Source organism: Hakea prostrata, chromosome 5 (assembly GCF_041222555.1).
Source record: "Hakea prostrata isolate BN-2017 chromosome 5, UWA_Hpros_2, whole genome shotgun sequence".
Lineage (NCBI taxonomy): Eukaryota > Viridiplantae > Streptophyta > Magnoliopsida > Proteales > Proteaceae > Hakea > Hakea prostrata.
In genome coordinates this window covers 57,063,394-57,083,389 of record NC_142604.1, presented here as the reverse complement: position 1 = coordinate 57,083,389, position 19,996 = coordinate 57,063,394, and the positions used below count along the sequence as shown (strand labels likewise).

The window sequence follows — 19,996 nt, the reverse complement described above, 5'->3', positions numbered from 1 at the left end:
TTATGTATGTTCCAAACTTTCAATCAAATGTGGGTGCTTTTGTGTAATAATATTGAATATGGTTAACTAGTTATCCCTTGTCCTTTTCTTTTTCAATTGAATTTCTTATGTGGTGCCATTGCTTTAACTTTTCAGAGGCTGGCCATCTGGTCATTGAGTAGTGGATTTCATCCAGTGAAAATTAGTGAGGCTAAGCAGGCAAAAATTGTGAAATTTTCAGAGTCTTTGTGGAAGCTAACATACTATGCTGCAGTTCAAGTGTTTGTTCTTACAATTACATACAATGAACCCTGGTTCAAAGATGTCAAAGGATACCTAAGAGACTGGCCAAATCAAGAGCTTAAGTGAGTTGTAGGTTTTCTTCATCTTTTTCTGTATACTTGGTGAATGTGTTCTATTTCCTAAGTCTGCATATATTTGTGGGGGAAAATTTCTCATTGTGATGCCCAATAATTTATTATTTATTTATTTAACATTTAAGTTGCATTTAAATACTAAAATAAATGAAAAGCATTGTGCATCTTTGCTGGTTGATACTCGTTGGGCTAAAGTAGATTTTTCAGGTTTGCTTCTTTTTGGTTATTACCGACAAGCAGATTGTAATTCTCTATTAAGCTGTTGGAATTGGCATAGCGTTTCATGCATTATTGAGCTGAGAAAATGAATCTCTATCATTTTCTCTAGTGAACAAGAGAACTATTTATCTAGGAAAAGTGAAATACACAGCCTATCCTAGTAGGCAAGCCAACAGTGAATGTATCTAAACAAGTTAAAGAGGGTACAGAGTACATGAAAATGTGTATTTATCCTTTCTCTGTCAGAACCTTTTTAGTGATTGTTTTTAAACAGAAATTTAATATTAAATAGGGAACTCTTGTCCTAGACAATGACAAGGTCTACAAAACTTGGCCTAATGTTTGGCTTGAAATTCAACTTCATTTGGTTTGGAAAAAGGGAAATTTGCAGGCTTGAAATTCAACTCCACACATAAATGAAACTGGTGCCAAATGGAAAGCTGGGGGAACTCACTTTGCATGACCAACTGCAACCTTTTACATGATAGACCTTGAGGCATTTTTTGAGATTCATTTGTGATTAACAAATTAAGTCTACCAGGGAAAAATGTCTCTTGGAGAGTATGACTACCTATCCAGTTGAAAAGGCGATTATTCTCTCTCTCTCTCTCTCTCTCTCTCTCTCTCTATATATATATATATATATATATATATATATATATATATATATATATATATATATATATATTGGGGATAATGACTTACCGATGTAGCAGTTTGGAACCAACTTCAACTAATTATCACTAAGCAGGGGGCTAAATTTTGTGTTTAGTTTGGTGAGTCGGTGACTTTACTGAATTGGCCTATCGGACCTTCATAAAACCTTGACCTTGGTTCTTACAAATTTTGGCTTGCTATAGGCAGACAGATGCAGATTAGGCCTTGTTGGCAGTGATATGCATTTATGGAATCTACTAAACACTTATGATAGTGTTAAGTTTGTTAGGTTCTTGTCTTCTACTTTTTATACCTTATTGACCATGATTCTCAATGTTATTAACTGCTATGTTAGATTGATCATTTTTTTTATATAAGCTGTACATCCTCTGAGGTGAGAACCTTCTTTATGTTTGTAAAAGGCATGGAGCCTTGATATTGCATTTAGTTGTGCAACTTGATTCTGCTACATGCCTGAGGGTTGAATAATGTCACAGGATGGTGGTTTCAACTATTTCAGACTTGATACTTGGTCCATCAGTTATTTTAAGGTTCAGTGTATTGTATGGTCGATCAAAATATATTCCCAAGTTCATAATTAGTCCCATATAGTTGGAAATAAATATGTTTAAGATCTTTTTATTATTGTGACAAGTTCATTTGTATATCCTTTGTCTATGTGCCTGTAGACATTTTCATACTCCACCAAGATTGATAGATCTAATTTTATTGGATTTTTTTTTCCACAAAAGTTGGTGATTGTTTTGAAATTTTTGGTTCATCTAAGAATTTTTTTTTTTGTATAGGCTTTCTATGAAGCTTTTCTACATGTGCCAATGTGGATTCTATATCTATAGCATTGCTGCTCTACTTACATGGGAGACTCGAAGGAAAGATTTCACTATAATGATGTCTCATCATATTATCACAGTTGTCTTGATTGGATGCTCATACATTGCGAGGTATTATATTGATATATGCATGCAACTTTCTTATTATTCTTTTTCAGTTATTGAGGTTTATTTATTTTGGGAGGCTAATTTCCTGTTTTATGCTTGGAGGAGAAAATTTTCTCACTGCTGATTGAAGTTATATTTTACTTGGATGCCATTGATAAGTTTATAATGAAGTGATGCATGTTCATTGGATTTCTTTTGAAAATATGTTGTAAGCTTTTATTAGTAGCATACTAACGTAGGAAAATTGCCTCCTGGGACCATGCTTTTGCAGAAGCCTTTAGCATCAGGTTCACCCTTTCTTATGCTAGCGTAGTATGCGGTTTGTATATTGATGAAGTTGTGTGATAGTTGTAGTATTGGCTTTTTGCATCCGTCCACTATCTATGTTGCTTTGCAAGATGTCAATGTTTTATATAATTTCATATTCCCCTTCCCCTGGTTGCTTGGCACCCCTTGGTTTGGTTCAGAGGCCACATCCCTCACCATGCCTTCACTACTTGGAGAGTTTTTAACCTTTGCCTTCCCACCCAATCCTTCCTTAGCCGGCACCTTAATGTTAACCTTAACTGCATATTGTGTTGGAAAGGTCCCAAAGATGTAGACCACTGTTTCTACTCCCACCTCTTCTTTCGCTCCCTGTGGGCAAAAGCCATTGTCACCATTTGACCCCTATCCAGATGTCCCTTTGGTTTCCCTAGGGACTGACTGGTCTTGGTTCTTAAGACATTACTTTGGCATGACTATTTGTGATGTAGCAGGCAAATTGGTGTTTAATGCATTGATTTCACATTTGTGGTGGGAGCGGAATCTTAGAGGATGGACACCTGTTGAGAACAATCAATTATGGTAGAATGGCTTAGATCAGTGTCATCCCAGTCCCTTTATTTATAATGAAGTGAAAAGAACGCTATTACATAAATACCCTTACTTGGGCAATCAGAAATAGAAAATTAAGTAAATACATAAACCAAACTTGTAATAGAACTAAACCAGCCAACACTCCCCTTCAAGTTGAGGCATAGATGTTAGTCATGCCCAACTTGCCTACGATAGGAAGGAAATCTCCTTCCTTCAAGCCCTTAGTGAAAATATCAGCTATTTGGTCTCCTAACCTCACAAAAGGCATGTAGATTAGCCCGTGTTTTAGCTTTCCTTTGACAAAAAATCTGTCAATTTCAATGTGCTTTGTTCGATCATGTTGCACAGGATTATTGACAATACTAATGGCAGCATTGTTGTCACAATACAATATCATAGGGCTTGAAACTTGCACTCCAATATCTTCTAAGAGGCCTTTCGGTCACAGTAGCTCACAAACTCCACGAACCATAACTTTATATTCAACTTTTGTACTGGATAAAACTACCACATTCTGTTTCTTTCTCCTCTAAGTAACTACATTACCTCTAACAAAGATACAATAACTTAAAATTGACTTCCTACTACTACTAGAAGACTTGGCCCAGTCTTGCATTAGTATATGCTTTTACCCCTAGATTATCAGTGGGTGACAAAAGTGTCCCTTTTATAGAAGTTCCCTTCAAATACTGCAGTATTCTAATAACAACCTTCATATGAGTTTAATATGAATTATGAATGAATGGGCTTACCATCCCCATGGCATAAGCAATGTCAGGCCTGGTGTGGGACAAGTTGATAACTTCCCTACCAACCTTTGATATCTTCCTTTGTCTATTGGTTCTCCCTCTTTCTCCTTAAGTTTAACTTTAGCCTCAATAGGGGTATCAACTGCTTTACACCACAACATTCCCACTTAAGATAATAAATCTAAAACATACTTCCTCTACGATAGGTATATACCGTTCTTTGATTTAGCCACCTCAATTCTGAGGAAGTATTATAGTTTCGCTATATCCTTAATCTCAAACTCTCTGCTAAGAAAGTCCTTTAACCTTTGTATTTCTTCACCATCATTACCTGTGATGAAAATATCGTCCACATAAACAATGAGAAGCGTGATCATAATACTTGACTTTTTGATAAATAGTGTATAATCAGCATTGCCTTGCTTGTACCCAATAGGAGGTCACTGCCTTTTGGAGGGGTCCAAACCAACATCTAAGAGATTGCTTCAACCCATAAATTGACCTTTTCAATTGACAAACCTTCCTCGAAATATTGTTATTATAGAAACCATGTGGGATCTCTATATAGAGTTCTTCCTCCAACTTCCAATGTAAGAATATATTCTTTACATCTAGTTGGTGCAAGTTCTAGTCTTTGTTTACAGCTACAAATAACAAAACTTTGTCAGTGTTCATTTTTGCAACAGGGGCAAAAGTCTCTTAACAATCAATCCTATAGGTCTGAGTAAACCCCTTTGCAACTAGTCTAGCCTTCAACCTATTGACCGATCTATCCATATTCTGTTTAACCACAAACACCCGCTTACAACCCACTGATTTTTTTCCTGGAGGAAGTGTAACCAGCTCCCAAGTATCATTTTTCTTTATTTTCTGCGTTTCCTCTACCATAGTTGCCTTCCGTCTCTTCTCAACATAGGCTTCCTGCTAACTCTGTGGAACAAAAACAGATGATAAAGAGGATACAAAAGTATGGTAATAGTTAGACAATGAGTCATAATAAACATACTTAGCTATGGGAGGCTAAGAACAATATCTAATTCCTTTTTTTAACTGCAATAGGAAGATCAGAAGAAGACACCTCGGGGGAACAATAGAATTTGATTATGGAGCGAGGGACTGAAATGGTAACATTTCTGTTGGTGCAACCTAGGGGGGGTGATTAGGTTGCAACTAGTGGATTGTCCCAATTTTTCGGTTTGTGCGGAAATACAAGGTAAATTGAAAATTCAAATGAAACTAAACAATACAATCAACCACAAGACAAGTATTTTATAGTGCTTCGACTATACAAGTCTACGTCCACTCCTCTCTTGGCCTCAAGAGAGTATTCCACTATTGATTCTCTTTCAATACAATGGGTAGAGATCAAACTCTTATAATAATCTTTGTTGCGGGGCAAGAGTACCCTTTACAATCTTTGTTTAGCAAGTAGGGCAAGAGCACCCTTCACAATCTTTGTTAAAAGGCAAGAGCACCCAATCAATCTTTGTTCACGGGCAAGAGCACCCAATCAATCTTTGTTCACGAGCAAGAGCACCCAAGACCAAATTCTAATCAACCTAGACTAGAATTCAACAACCAATACAGATACAAGAAGTGTCGGATATTACCTTAACAAGAGGTGTGACACTTTACCTCTTGTGTGAGTGTGATGCAATGTGAGTTTTATGCTCAAATGGAAATGTATGCACCATCGACGCCTTTAATCACCTCAAGCTTGGCTTCCGCAAGCTTAGTAACACCTTGGTATATCTCTTAAAGGTTGGGAGAGGGTGATAGGCAAAGCACAACGCCTTTAGTCACCTCGAGCTTGGTTTCCACAAGCTTGCTTAATACCTTGGAATGTTCTTTAAGGTTGGGGAGAAGGTGAAAGGCAAAGCACAAGGCTTTCTTGTAATTTGAGAGCTTAGGATCACTTGGGGAGTGGGTGATCAAGTGTGAGTGTTCGACCTCTCAAATAAGGTGAATTGGGCTTATATAAAGCACCTTTGAGTGCCTAAAGCCAATCCCCAACGGATAGAAAACGGACATAATTTTTGTCCTATTTTTAGCCCAGATGGTCAGCCGTCTGGAAAAGAGCCGTTTTAAACTAGCCATTATTGGCTAAGTCAGGGCCAGACGGTTAGCCGTCTGGAAAAGAGCCGTTAAAAACTAGCCGTTATGACTTAGTTAAACCCAGACGGAATTCCGTCTCAAACGGTCAGCCGTCTGCCAAACGGTCATCCGTCTCAGACGGAATTTCGTCTGACCAGACGGAAATTCAGTCTGAGCTTCTGTGACTTGGAATCGGTCACAGCAAGCTAGACGGTCAGCCATCTGCCCAGATGGTCGACCGTCTGGTGCCCTGTTTGCTGTCCTACTTTAGGACATGGACTTGGCTTGGGTTTTTGGACTTTTTGTTCAACCCTAAGCCTCATACACCTTCCTACTATGTCCTAGGTTAGTCTAGTGACATCATATGCAGGTGATTACATACAATTACATTAAAGTGCATATGGAGGTGTCCTAAGTCCTAATTTCATCTAAGTCTTGATCATTAAAGTTCTTGAGTCTTCTTGTACTTCATTCTTCATGATCATCTTCATGTTCATTTTGGCACGGTCATCTTGACTTAGATTTCTTGTCCATCTTCATGTCCATTTTGGCATGATCTTGGCTTGGGCTTGACTTGAGCATGAGCGTATGGCTTTGACTTGGAGTTGGTCCACTTGTTCTCATCTTGAACTAAAACATCACAACTTAATATAGCCATTAGTAATTCATGTTTGTTATCATCAAAACCAATGGAGGCTGATGTGGCAAATGCTGACATGACATTTTCCAACAATTTCAACTTTTTGCACCTACTTTGGCCGATTATAATACTTCTTTTGATAAGTTTGGACCTCCTTATTTTGGTCAATCTTGTTTTAAAATACCTTAATAGTGTGCCTCATAGGAGTGGTCTCCTCTTGACCAGGTTCCTCATAAGGTTCAAGAAAAAGGAGGGGGAATTAGAATCCTAAAGTATACTAACCGAAGTCTCCCCCTGGTCAGGAAGCTCTTCCTAAACTCCTAAGATGTGTTGTGGTGGTGTGTGGGAGCCTATATGTGTGGTACGAAAGTCCATAGTTGGAAAGAACACCTCTCTTCTAGAACTCTTAGCTTGGAAAAGTGTATAGTAAGGGCAAAAATCATTAAAAATTACATCTATGGACATTGGTTTCCTGGAAGGAGGATGATAACATTTGTTCCCCTTCAAAGTAGTAGAATACCCAAAAAATATGCAGCGTAGGCTGCAGGGAGCTAGCTTGCTCTAGTGGGCTGTGATTTTAGCATAACACACACATCCAAAACCTTTGGGGGAATAGCAAATGAAGAGTTTCCTATCTTCAGTAGGACATTTGAAACTAAATATCTTATTTGTAAGGTAAGAGGCATTGAGTATATCATCACTCTAGTATTGGTCAGTGTTGAGAAACACGATATTGGTAGGATGGCTTATGGATCAATGATCTCAAGCCCTCTATTTATAATTGAGTGGAAAGTACACTATTACAAGGAATAGAATTTTATATGAATACAAACTCTAATTTAACTCCTATACAAACTCTAATTGAACTCCTAGTAGAATCCAACACTCCCCCTCAAGTTGAGGCATAGATATTAGTCATGCCCAACTTGCCTACAATAGGAAGGAAATCTCTTTCTTTCAAACCTTTAGTGAAAACATCTACTACTTGGTCTCCAGATCTTACAAAAGGCATGCAAATAAGCCCTTGTTCCAACTTTCCTTTGGCAAAAACCCGTCAATTTCAATGTGCTTAGTTCGATCATGTTGCACCGGATTATTAACAATACTAATAGCAACCTTGTTGTCACAATATAACATCATAGGGTTTGGAACTTGGACTCCAATATCTTACAGCAAGCCTTTCAACCATAGTAGCTCACAAACTCCATGATCCATAGCTCTATATTCAGCTTCGGTACTAAATAAAGCTACCACATTCTGTTTCTTACTTCTCCAAGTAACTAGATTACCTCCAACAAAGGTACAGTAACCTGAAATTGACTTCCTGTCTGGAGATCCAGCCTAGTCTGCATCAGTGTATGCTTCTACTTTTAGATTATCAGTGGGTGACAAAAGTATTCCTTTTCCAGGAGTTCCCTTTAAATATTGTAGTATTCTGGTAATAGCCTTTATATGAGCTAAATATGGATCATGCATGAATTGGCTCACTATCCCTACAACATAAACGATGTTTGGCATGGTGTGGGACAAGTAAATAAGCTTCCCTACCAGCCTTTGGTATCTTCCTTTGTCCACTGGTTCTCCCTCTTTTTCTTTAAGTTTAGCTCCAGCTTCAATAGGGGTATCAATTGCTTTATACCCCAACATTCCCACTTCTGATAATAGATCTAGGACATACTTTCTTTGATTGAGCCACCTCAATCCCTAAGAAATACTGTAACTTCCCTAGATCTTTAATTTCAAACTCTCTGCCAAGAAAGTCCTTCAACTTTTGAATTTCTTCATCATCTTCCTTGTGATTACAATATCGTCTACATAGACAATGAGAAGTGTGATGTTAATACCTGCCTTCTTGACAAATAGAGTATGATCAGCATTGCTTTGCTTGTAGCCAATAGAAGTCATTGCCTTCAGGAGGCGTTCAAACTAGCATCTAGGATACTATTTTAACCAATAAATTGACCTCTTCAACCGACAAACTTTCCCTGCAGTATTGTCATCGGAGAAACCATGTGGGATTTCCATATAGACTTCTTCAGCTAACTCCCTATGTAAGAAGGCATTCTTTACGTCTAGTTGGTGTAAGTTCTAGTCTTTGTTCACAGCTACAGACAAAAGAACTCTGACAGTGTTTAGTTTCACAACAGGGGCAAAGGTCTCCTGATAATCAATCCCATAGGTCTAGGTAAACCCCTTTGTAACTAGTCTAGCTTTCAATTTGTTGACTGATCCATCCATATTTTGTTTAACCACAAATACCCATTTACAGCCCCATTGGTTTTTTCCTGGAGGAAGTGTAACCAGCTCCCAAGTGTCATTTTTTTTCATTGCCTGCATTTCTTTTACCATAGCTGTCTTCCATCTCTTATCAGCATAGGTTTCATGCCAACTTCTAGAAACAGATACAAATGAGAGAGAGGATATAAAAGCACGGCAGGAGTCAGACAAAGAGTTATAAGAAACATATTTAGCTATGGGATGTTGAGTACAAGATCTGACCCCTTTTCTAACAACAATAGAAAGATCAGAAGAAGATACCTTAAGGGGAATAGTGGAATCTGACTCTGGAGCAGGAGACTGAAGTGGTAACATATCACCTTTCTCCACCTGCTTTAGCCGGTTGTAATTCTTCCTCTGATAAGTCTGCACCTCCTTATTCTAGTCAATCTGGTTTTGAAAGACCCCAACAGTGTGTGATACGGAAGTTTTATACCTAATCGGGATTGGACCCAAATTGGTCCCCACATCCGGTTAGCACTCGTCTCATCAACCATCGGGTTATACCCGGATAAGGCTTCACATGTTATCGGGATGTAGCCGACTGAGTTGACCATGGTACAATGAATACCCAACTAATATGGTAACCTTTCTCTCTTAAGAAAGTCAACTCCCATCGACAATTGCATGGGGCTAATGGCAGGAAGACGTGATCTCAGGAGATTTGACGACCCCTGTCGGATAGACTTAACCATACGCATATAAGGTAAGTTGATCAATATAAGATAAGAGACACCTCTATGGTAAGCATCCAATACACTCTTGAGTTTTATCTTGTGTAGCTTTTGCACGAGACTTCACTCTACTTGTCATCTGACTTTGCCATCGGAGGCGGCTGCCCGACACACAAGCCTGCCCGCATCTAACCTTTCTTGCAGGACTTATTGTCTCGGATACGAGAGGAGGCTCAGTCGGATCCAGAAATATAATTGATACGCATCAGTTTGGCGCCGTCTGTGGGAATGACAAAGTTCTGAAGTCATGGTAAGGCGAGTTAATGGACGTTCCTGACAGGAAAACACCGGGGATGATCGAACAATCCTCGAGGATGGGGTTGACCCTTCAACCCGAGTGGAGCAAGAGCCACTTCAGGACAATCTGGTTCTAGAGGACCCGAACGACGAAGGAACATCCAAGGGTCCTCAAGGTCATGCTACTGTGGCAGATGTGGACGAAATAAGAAAAGGCATGCTCGAGATGCAAGGAGTGTTACGTAACTTGGTACACCAAATCGGAGTCGAGCAAGGGCCAAGACGTAATACTCAGGCTGGAAGGTTGTTGAAAGCCTTCCAGACGGTACGAGGCTCCCGACAAGCAAGGCGTATCCCGAGAGTAAGGCAAACTCAGGAAACAAGAGAAGCTCGACAAGATCGGGACAAACGCCAAACGACTCCCAACGGAACAAGAATCAGTGCCTTAGATCGTATTTCGGTACCATCTAAGATTGGATCCTTGCCCCAAAGGAGTCGTCGGGAAGAGATCGAAGACCAGGGAGAAAGCCAACCTCCGCCTTCACGTTCGAGAGTATCCGCGTCCCGGGCACATTCTTGAAGAGAGGAGGCTGCTACCCACCATCGGAGGTAGGAGCCTATTGAATCTGATGAAGATGGAGCAAGGCAAAATTGGCTCCAACGGCGGGTAGCGGAGGTCGAGCCAAAACTGGAGGATCGAGACCACGATGAGGATCTGGACGTGGTTGACCGAGAACCTTTCTCAGATGAGATTATGAACATGCCTCTTCCTAGAAATTTCATCATGCCTACATTCACCCTGTTCGAGGGAAAGACGAATCCAAAGGAGCATATAAGTTACTTCAAGTCAGTAATGACTGTGCTTGGTCGGGAGGACGAATTGCTCTGCAGAACGTTCCCGGCTTCACTCAAAGGACCTGCCATTAAGTGGTTCAGCAGCTTGCAACCAGGGTCCATTAACAACTTCCGAGAGCTTGCTCGGAAGTTCATAGCCCGATTCCGAAGCGCAATCGGGAGTAAGAAGACGTCCGATGGCCTTTTTTCCATACGGCAAGGAAGAAGCGAGTCCATTCGGGATTATCTGAAACGATTCGATGAAGTTGCCATGGAGATCGAAGATCTTGATGATCAAGTGGCATACAGTGCACTTTGGTGCGGCATCACTCATCAAAGACTTCTGGAAGTCTTGCTAACAAATAAACCCAAAACGTACGGGACCACTGTTACGTAAATGCTAGAAGCAAGCTAGCGTTTATGAAGTTATAAACGCTCGGGTAAAAGCCAATCGGGACAGAAGATCTGATCGGGATGTAGATAAGAGTTCCCCGAATGATAGAAATCAAGGATCGAAAAGCAAGTGGAAACGTGATCAGGTTCGAGTGAATCACACCCCCCTCAATGCAAAGCCATCAGAGATTCTGATGAACATTCGGGACAAAAAATCTTTAAGGTGGCCCGGGAAGTTACGTTCACTACCGGAGGATCGGGATATGACAAAATATTGTCGTTTTCATAAAGATTATGGCCACCACACGGATAGTTGCAGAATTCTGAAATCAGAAATCTAGAAACTAATCCAGCAAGGTAAACTTGGTCAATATGTAAGGCAATCGGGAAAGTCCCTTGTTGATTCACCAGAATAAAAAAAGAGAGCCCGATCTCCAAGCCCGAGAGAAGCCGTTAAAAAGGCAGACAAGGGAAAGGAAAAAGAAGATCAGGAAGAAACGCCAGTCTACGTGATAATGGGAGGCCCTATTGTGGAATCAATCCGAAAGGCGAAGCTAAAAGCCCGGTTTGTGGGAGCTGTCCACTTACCCAAAAAGAGAGCAAATCCGGCATGCCCGGATCCAATAATCTTTACAGATGAAGATTTGAACGGGGTTGTAGCACCGCATGATGATGCAATAATCATCAAGGTCAAAATAGCTAATCGGGAGGTTCATCGAGTCCTGGTTGATACAGGGTCATCCGTTGACCTGATCTCATACGAGGCTTTTAAAAGGCTGAAACTAGCTGATGATTTACTAACCCCTTCATCAACTCCATTATATGGTTTTGCAGGATCTTCAGCAGTGGCCGAAGGAACGATCCATTTGGATCTCAAGATCGGGAAGTCACCCCGAGACACGGTGGTTCGAGTTAACTTTATGGTCGTAAGGGATTTGTCGGCATACAATGTGATCCTGGGACGACCGATGCTTAATGCACTTGAGGTAGTCGTATCCCCTAGGCACATGAAATTGAAGTTCCCGACTGAAGCCGGAGTAGGAGAATGTTGCTCGGATCAAATCAACCTCTCGACAATGCTACACCAACTACTTGAATGAAAAACAGAGGCCTGAGAGTTTGGGAAGCGCTCTGACTATTGAAGTTGAGACGATCGGGATGAAGAGAGCATGCAGCGAGCGGAACCAGTAGAAAAATTGGAAAGAATACAACTTAGTCAATCTCTTCCCGAGAGAGGGACATTTATCGGTTCGGAGCAACCAGACGACTTCAAAAAAGAGCTTACTCAGTTCCTATATGATAATGCAGATATTTTTGCATGGTCGGCAAGCGACATGCCCGGGATAGACAGGAGGGTAGCAGAACATAAGCTTTGGATCCAGAAGGATGCTACCCCGGTCATCCAAAGGCGAAGAAACTTCGCAATAGAAAAGCATGAAGCAATCAGAGTCGAGGTGGAAAAATTGGAGAAATCGGGTTTCATAGAACCGATTGAATGTCCAACCTGGCTAGCCAACGTAGTGATGGTCAAAAAGGCGAATGGGAAGTGGAGAATGTGTACCGACTACACAGACTTAAATAAAGCTTGCTCGAAGGACTGTTACCCCCTCCCGAGGATTGACCTCCTTATTGATGCAACTGCTGGGCATGAAGTCCTTAGTTTTATGGACGCCTATTCGGGATACAACCAGATCTTAATGAGTCGGGATGATGAGAAGCATACATCATTCATGATAAATCGGGAGAGCTACTACTACCGAGTGATGCCCTTTGGTTTAAAGAATGCAGGGGCCACTTTTCAGAGAGCAGTAAACAAAATTTTCCAACAACAGATCGGGAGGGACATGGAAGTTTACGTTGATGACATGCTCGTGAAGAGTTTGGTTCGGGCAAGGCATTTGGCAGACCTGGAAGAAACATTTGATGTACTAAGAACGTACCAAATGCGCCTGAACCCTGAAAAATGTGCCTTTGGAGTTTCATCAGGGAAGTTCCTCGGGTTCATGGTCTCCCAAAGGGGAATAGAGGCCAACCCGGAGAAGATTCAGGCACTGATCGAGATGACACCGCCTGTCACAATAAAAGAAATCCAATGTTTGATAGGAAGGGTAGCTGCATTAAATCGGTTCATCTCCCGAGCCGGGGAAAAGTGCAATTCTTTTTTCAAAGCGTTGAAGACTACATCTAGTTCGGGAACGATCACTTGGACGGAGGAATGCCAGCAGGCATTTGAACAATTGAAAATATCACTCGGGACGACACCTGTCTTAGCCCGACCCATAGCCGGGGAAACTCTCACAATTTATCTTGCTATTTCATTAACTGCAGTCATTGTGCTGTGCTGGTGAAATGGGAAACAATCCAAAACCCGATCTACTATGTGAGTCATGTACTCATAGATGCTGAAACAAGGTACCCGGACGTTGATAAACAGGCTTTAGCGCTTCTTGTGGCGTCACGAAAGCTGAGGCCTTATTTTCAAGCACACCCAATAATAGTCCCGACTAACTTCCCATTAAAGAAAATGCTTCAAAGACCTAATGTAGTTGGAAGGATGGTCGGATGGGCAGTGGAGCTTAGCGAATACCAGATCGAGTTTAAACCGAGGACGGCTATAAAAGCTCAGATATTGGCCGACTTCATTGTGGAAAGCACCCTGCATCGAAATGAGAATCAAGCAAATACTACTAAAACATCAAACTTGTGGATTCTACACGTTGATGGCTCGAGTAGAGCTTCAGGATCGGGAGCAGGCTTGACGCTCAGCAGTTCGGAGGACTTCACCATAAACTATGCTCTAAGATTTAATTTCCCGGCTTCAAATAATGAAGCTGAATATGAGGCTGTCATAGCAGGTTTGCGAGTGGCCCGAGCACTCAGAGTTCGGGAATTAAAAGTAAGAAGTGATTCCCAACTTGTTGTCAATCAAATCAAGGGAGAGTACAGTGCGAAGGACGAGAGAATAGCCAAGTATTTGGCCAAGGTTGAATAGTTCCAGGTTTACTTTGAATGGGTAACTTACCGACAGATACCCAGGAAGGAGAATGAAAAGGCAGATGAACTCTCCCGGCTATCTTTGGCAAATTACAAGAATTTAGACTCGGCAGTTTATATTGAAGAGTTAAACAGCCCGAGTATACAGGAGATAGAAACTTTTGAGATCAGTAACGAGCCCGACTAGACAACACCTTTGGTGCAATATCTTCGGGATAATATCCTCCCGACTGATCCAAAAGAGGCCAAAAGAATCAGAAACCAGGCGGCTCGGTTCACCATCATCGGGGACCAACTATACAGAAGATCATTCACTGAACCTCTTTTGAGATGTGTTGGTTCTTCCCGAGCATGCTATGCTTTAGCAGAGATTCACGAAGGCATTTGCGGCGCGCATATAGGTGGAAAGGCTTTGGCACAAAAGGTATTGCGCTCGGGCATATTCTGACCAACCGTGCAAAAAGATGCTATTGAGTATGTTCGTAAATGTGAGCAATGCCAAAAGCACGCCAACATTCAAAAGGTGCCAGCAGTTCCCATGATGCTCGTCTCCAACCCGACACCATTCGCAATGTGAGGAATGGACTTAGTCGGGAAATTACCGAAGGCTTCGAGAAGTCGGGAGTACCTTGTGGTTGCCATAGACTATTTTACAAAGTGGGTCGAGGCTGAACCTTTGTCTTCCATCACAGAAAAGCGGATGGAGAATTTTTTCGAAGAAAAAGTCATCTACAGGTTCGGGATACCTCGGATCCTGGTAACAAACAATGGAAATCAATTTGAGGGAGCAGGATTCAAATCTTTTTGTAAGAGATACCACATAGAGCATCGGTTCGCCTCAGTTGCTTACCCTCAGAGCAATGGACAGGTAAAAGTCACCAATAGAACACTTTTAGACGGGATTAAGAAGAGACTGGAGGATAATCGGGCACAATGGGCCGAGGAACTCCCGAGTGTTCTGTGGTCATACACGACAACTGTGCGAACCCCGACTGGAGAAACTCCATTTTGCCTCGCATATGGAACTGAAGGCTTAGCTCCCGTGGAAGTGTTGGCCGGGTCGTTACGTTACGACACTTTTGATGAAAATCAAAATTACAAGGGCCTAAGGGAAAACTTAGACCTCTTGCATGAAACCCGAGCGAAGGCACAACAAAGAAATCAGTTATACCAAAAAAGAATAGCTCAACACTATAATTCTTTGGTCAAAGGCCAAAGGTATCGATCGGGAGATCTGGTGCTGAGACGAACTGGGGCTTCCGATCTAAGGAATCAAGGGAAGTTAACTCCAACGTGGGAGGGACCTTACTTGGTAGACAAAGAAACAAGACCGGGAGCATATCGAGTGAAAGGCTCAGCAACTGGAAAACCGATTGATCGGTCGTGGAACTCCACCAATCTAAGAAAGTTCTATCAGTAACTCTATCTTCTTAAAAAAGAGAAGGTCCATACGGGCCCATCCCAGTTCATTTTGTGCCTTTTTTAAGGACTAGCACTTTTTATAAAGTTAGATTCGGCCACTTTCCCGGTCTATTTGCACCTTTATTAAGGACTTGCATCTTTTTCTTAAAAGATAGAATCTATTCGGGTCCTTCCCGTTTAATTATTTGCACCTTTGATAAGGACTTGCATCTTTTTCTTAAAAGATAGAATCTATTCGGGTCCTTCCCGTTTAATTATTTGCACCTTTGATAAGGACTTGCATCTTTTTCTTAAAAGATAAAATCTATTCGGGTCCCTCCCGATTAATTATTTGCACCTTTATTAAGGACTTGCATCTTTCTTTAAAGATAATCATCTTCGGGTCCTTCCCGATTATTCATGAAATCTTTAATTATTGATTCAACTCGAATGATTTGCAAAAGGACTTTGCGCTTGGCAACAAGTTATGAAGGCAATAACAGCAGAACAATTAATTCATTCACAAAAGGATTACATTGTTCGAGATCAAAAGATAAGAGTTAGACATATGAGTCGGGATACAAAAGGCTTAAAGGTCCTCAGTCAATCTTCATGGAGGGGCTTGCGGGAGGATTCTCTTCAGCAACAGGTTCAACCAATCCTTTGTTGGACACCTGAGTATCGGCAACAGTGTTAGTCGGGGAACCCCTGACTCCTTCCTCAACGAAATACTTCTCCGGACCGACATCCTCAACGTCTTCCTCAAACTCCCCGGCCTCTTCCTCATCCTCTGCTTCCTCTTCTTCTTTTTCCTCTTCCACTTCCTCCACGGGAGGGGGTTGAGGAAGAGGATCGATGTAATCGGTAACAACAGGGAATGGGAAGAACTCAAGTTCGGGAAGACCCTCCGGTCGGGGAAGATTGAGCTTAACATATAATTGAGGGTCCAGAAGTTTCTCCATCTCCTTGGGACGAGGGAGCTCTGTTTGCTCCAATGTCTTCTTAAAAGCCATATGCAATCCTCTTTTGAAGGCGGGAGTAGCAATGGCCAACGATAAATTTTTAAAATCCTCGGTGGCAAAGTATCCTTTTAACACATCCCGCCTGAAGATTTGCTCCCCGAGGACTTCAGCTCTGCTAGCTCGTCCCTCAGCTGCGCATTTGCATTCTTCTCGTCCGCTAAGAGAGCCGTAGACGCTCTCAAGTCCTCGGCAACCTTCTCGAGTTTCTTCTCAAGATCACCGACTTTTCCTTTGTATTTACCTTTGCTTTTGGATAGGTCGTCCCTCTCCTTCTTTAACTTGGCCATTTTTTCTTCGGCCTCCTTCAATCTCTTTTCCACCCGGTCCGCTCGAGTGATTGCCTGACCAGCCCGAACATTTGATTCCCCATGAAGCTGTTCGGCCAGCGCTAACTGGGTAGCCTGGTCCCGAGCCCTGCAAAGGGACTCAGAAAAGAAATGAACCGCCCTGGCCACATACCTGAAGAAGAAACGTTAGACGAAGAATAAAAAAAAGAGAGAGGGACTCGGGAGAGAGTTACCTAAATCCTTCATCAAAAAATTCCTTATTCGGGAGATTTTGCAAATACACCCGATCTGCATCGTCGGTGACCTGATTCAGCCATTGCTCGGCATATCCCGAGTTAGAGAAAGCAGAGTTGAAGCCGGGATCTCCGGCTGAAGTAGGAGGTGCTACTTCACGCACAGGTTTGTCAATACGAACTTTCTTTGGAGGACGAGGAAGGCCGTCCGTCTTTCGTTTTTCACCTCCCAAAGAAGGGGCTTTTTTCCTGGGACTCTTCTCTGTCCCGATTGCCACAACTGCCGCAGAAGCTTTGCCCTTAGGCACAGAAACCTTGGCCGGCGCAGAACCCTGGGCGGGAGCCTTGGTTTTCAGAACTCCAGAGGATGAAGCCTTGGTAGTTGTTACAGGTTTTCTTCTTCTGGCCTCGTCCATCTTCCCGAGGGCTACAGCCATCAGGTCCTCACCAGAAATAGTATGGCTCACTGCAAAACAAAGAAGATATAATCAGGTCAGCACAATAAGTACAAAGGAAAAGCAACAGAAACAAAAACTTACCCGGGGAGAAACCCCACATTTGAAGAACCGAGTCATACTCCATGGAATACCCATGGACTGCAAACTCGTCATCATCAACCTGGTTAATGATCCCGACTTTTTTCTCTTCCTCGAGATCTAGGTCGACTGGAGAATTCAGACAGTTAATGTCTTCCTTCGACACTTCCTGGAACTGGGTAAGGAAAGGCTCGGGAGCAGGAGGTTTAAAGAAAAGATAAAATTCCCTCCACTTCTTGGTGGTGGACGGGAGAGAATCCTTCAGAATGAAGTTCCCTTGGAAAGAAGAGGAAACTCTCTTCAAAAGAAAAAACCAGCCACCCTGGGTGTGAGGATGCAGAGAATAAAAATGATGAAACATGCCAAAGGTCGGGAATACTCCTAAGGTATGACAGAAGCCGACGAACCTGATCATTATTCGCCAACTGTTCGGGCTCAAGTTAGACGGGCTAAGACCGTAATGATCTAAGAAATCAACACACCCCCGATGAAGGCATCATAATACAAGGGATAAAACCCCCTCGGGGGACTTTTCACCCTCTGACTGTCGGTAGGGAGAATAATTTGGTACCCCTCGGGTATACCAAAGCTGGACTTAAACCTATCTAAGTCCTCAGCAAAGAGGGAACAAAGGTAAAACTCTGGTCCTGATGTATTCTGAACAAAGTCAACATGCCAAGGACTCAAAGGCTGGGACTGAGCCAACGCCAAGGCAGCAGGATCCAAAGTTTTACGATCTGGCTTACGGGGAATAGCTCCCCGAAAACCGTTGGGATGCTGAAAAGGTGGACAAGGTGGGGCTTTCCTACTGGAAGCTCGGGACGTGGATGGAACGTCTGTTCGCAGGAAAACTTGAGAAGACGAAGCTGGAGGGTCCCGAGAAGTAGCAGTGGACTCGGGTCTTAAAGCACTCTGGGCGGAAGGAGTGGCAGAATCAGAGGCAGTGGCAGGATTTAAGTTTGAACTATGCTCAGGACCCTCTCGAGACTCAATGCTAGGAATGGCCTCTACTTGATCTTGAGCAGACTGAGCGGCCTGAGCCTGAATAGCTTGTTGCTCCTTATCCTTACAAAACATCTTATAAATGTCTTCAAGGACCCGAGGATCATCATCTTCGGTGGAGCTATGGCCGGAGCTGGATCTTTCCTCCGAGGATTGCTCGTGAAGGTCTTTTAGACGCTCCCCGGTCAAGTTATACTTCTTGGTCTGGTCACTATCACCTTCACTAGCATATCCCTCAGCCCGACGACGTTTTTCCCGATGAACGGGGACGGGAACCTTAGGCTTAAACCTAAAACCCCTCAAACTCACTTTTGGTCTCTTAACCTTATACTTCCTCAGGGCTATAGGAAAGAAAAGGGAACTTACTGCTTGAAGACTTGGAAGGCTTTGAGAGCTTAATCGGGAGCGTTTCTTAGTTGAGAGCAAAGGAAACTGTAAGTCAAAAATGAAGAAGGAAGGTCTCTATTTATACTGCCGGAAGAGGCGTTACGTTTCTTGATTGAACGGTTACATCCATTGATGATCGATGGTTCAAGAGTGAAAACGGTCTGTCTCCCCGAAGCACTCATTATGAACCTACGCATAGCCATTTGACGTGTCATGTCCAGACTGGGCGAGGACCTCGAGGAAAGCCGTTACGAAAACGGCTGGTCACTTCATTGCAGGCATTTAATGCACCCGAATCAAAAACTTCCTCATTTCCCGAATAATGTGGAACAACTCTCGGGGCAAGAGTTTCCTCTTTTCCTCATTGGTTGGGACAAGCAGCGAAGCTTATATATGATGGACACCCATATTCTCCTAAATGGAATAAAGTGATGATCGGGATAAGATGATCGAAATCGGGAATTTGAGATTGTCCTCAACTCAAGCAAGAGTAAAGGTCTTCCACTCTTGACTACATGTACACTCGGGATCATACCCTATTGGTACCTTAATCATGGATAGCCAGTACCCTCTGACACTTGGCAGATCTGGAAGGGGTATCGTTCCTGTATCAACTCGGTATTATACCCGATTACTACTTGAATCAATGACAACCAGAACTCCTTCACTATCCCGAACGTTGTGAACAACGACCAGGATAGGGGGCTTATGATACGGAAGTTTTATACCTAATCGGGATTGGACCCGAACTGGTCCCCACATCCGGTTAGCACTCGTCTTATCAACCATCGGTTTATACCCGGATAAGGCTTCACATGTTATCGGGATGTAGCCGACTGAGTTGACCATGGTACAATGAATACCCAACTAATATGGTAACCTTTCTCTCTTAAGAAAGTCAACTCCCATCGACGATTGCATGGGGCTAATGCAGAAATATGTGATCTCAGGAGATTTGATGACCCCGTCGGGATAGACTTACCATACGCATATAAGGTAAGTTGATCAATATAAGATAAGACACACACCTCTCTGGTAAGCATCCAATACACTCTGAGTTTTATCTTGTGTAGCTTTTGCACGAGACTTCACTTTATTCGTCATCTGACTTTGCCATCGGAGGCGGC

At 42.4% G+C, this 19,996-nt stretch overlaps 1 protein-coding gene across 2 annotated transcripts in view; it reads left to right on the top strand.

The window, feature by feature from the left end:
• The window catches only part of LOC149016717 (ceramide synthase LOH2-like), a 52,975-nt gene that overhangs the window by 3,770 nt on the left and 29,209 nt on the right, over positions 1 to 19,996 (top strand). For both annotated transcript variants that reach the window (XM_089154799.1, XM_089154798.1), the window contains exons 2-3: positions 136 to 344; positions 2,039 to 2,194. In XM_089154799.1, the coding sequence (XP_089010925.1) occupies positions 136 to 344; positions 2,039 to 2,194 (365 nt within the window). The remainder of the gene's footprint in view (positions 1 to 135; positions 345 to 2,038; positions 2,195 to 19,996) is intronic.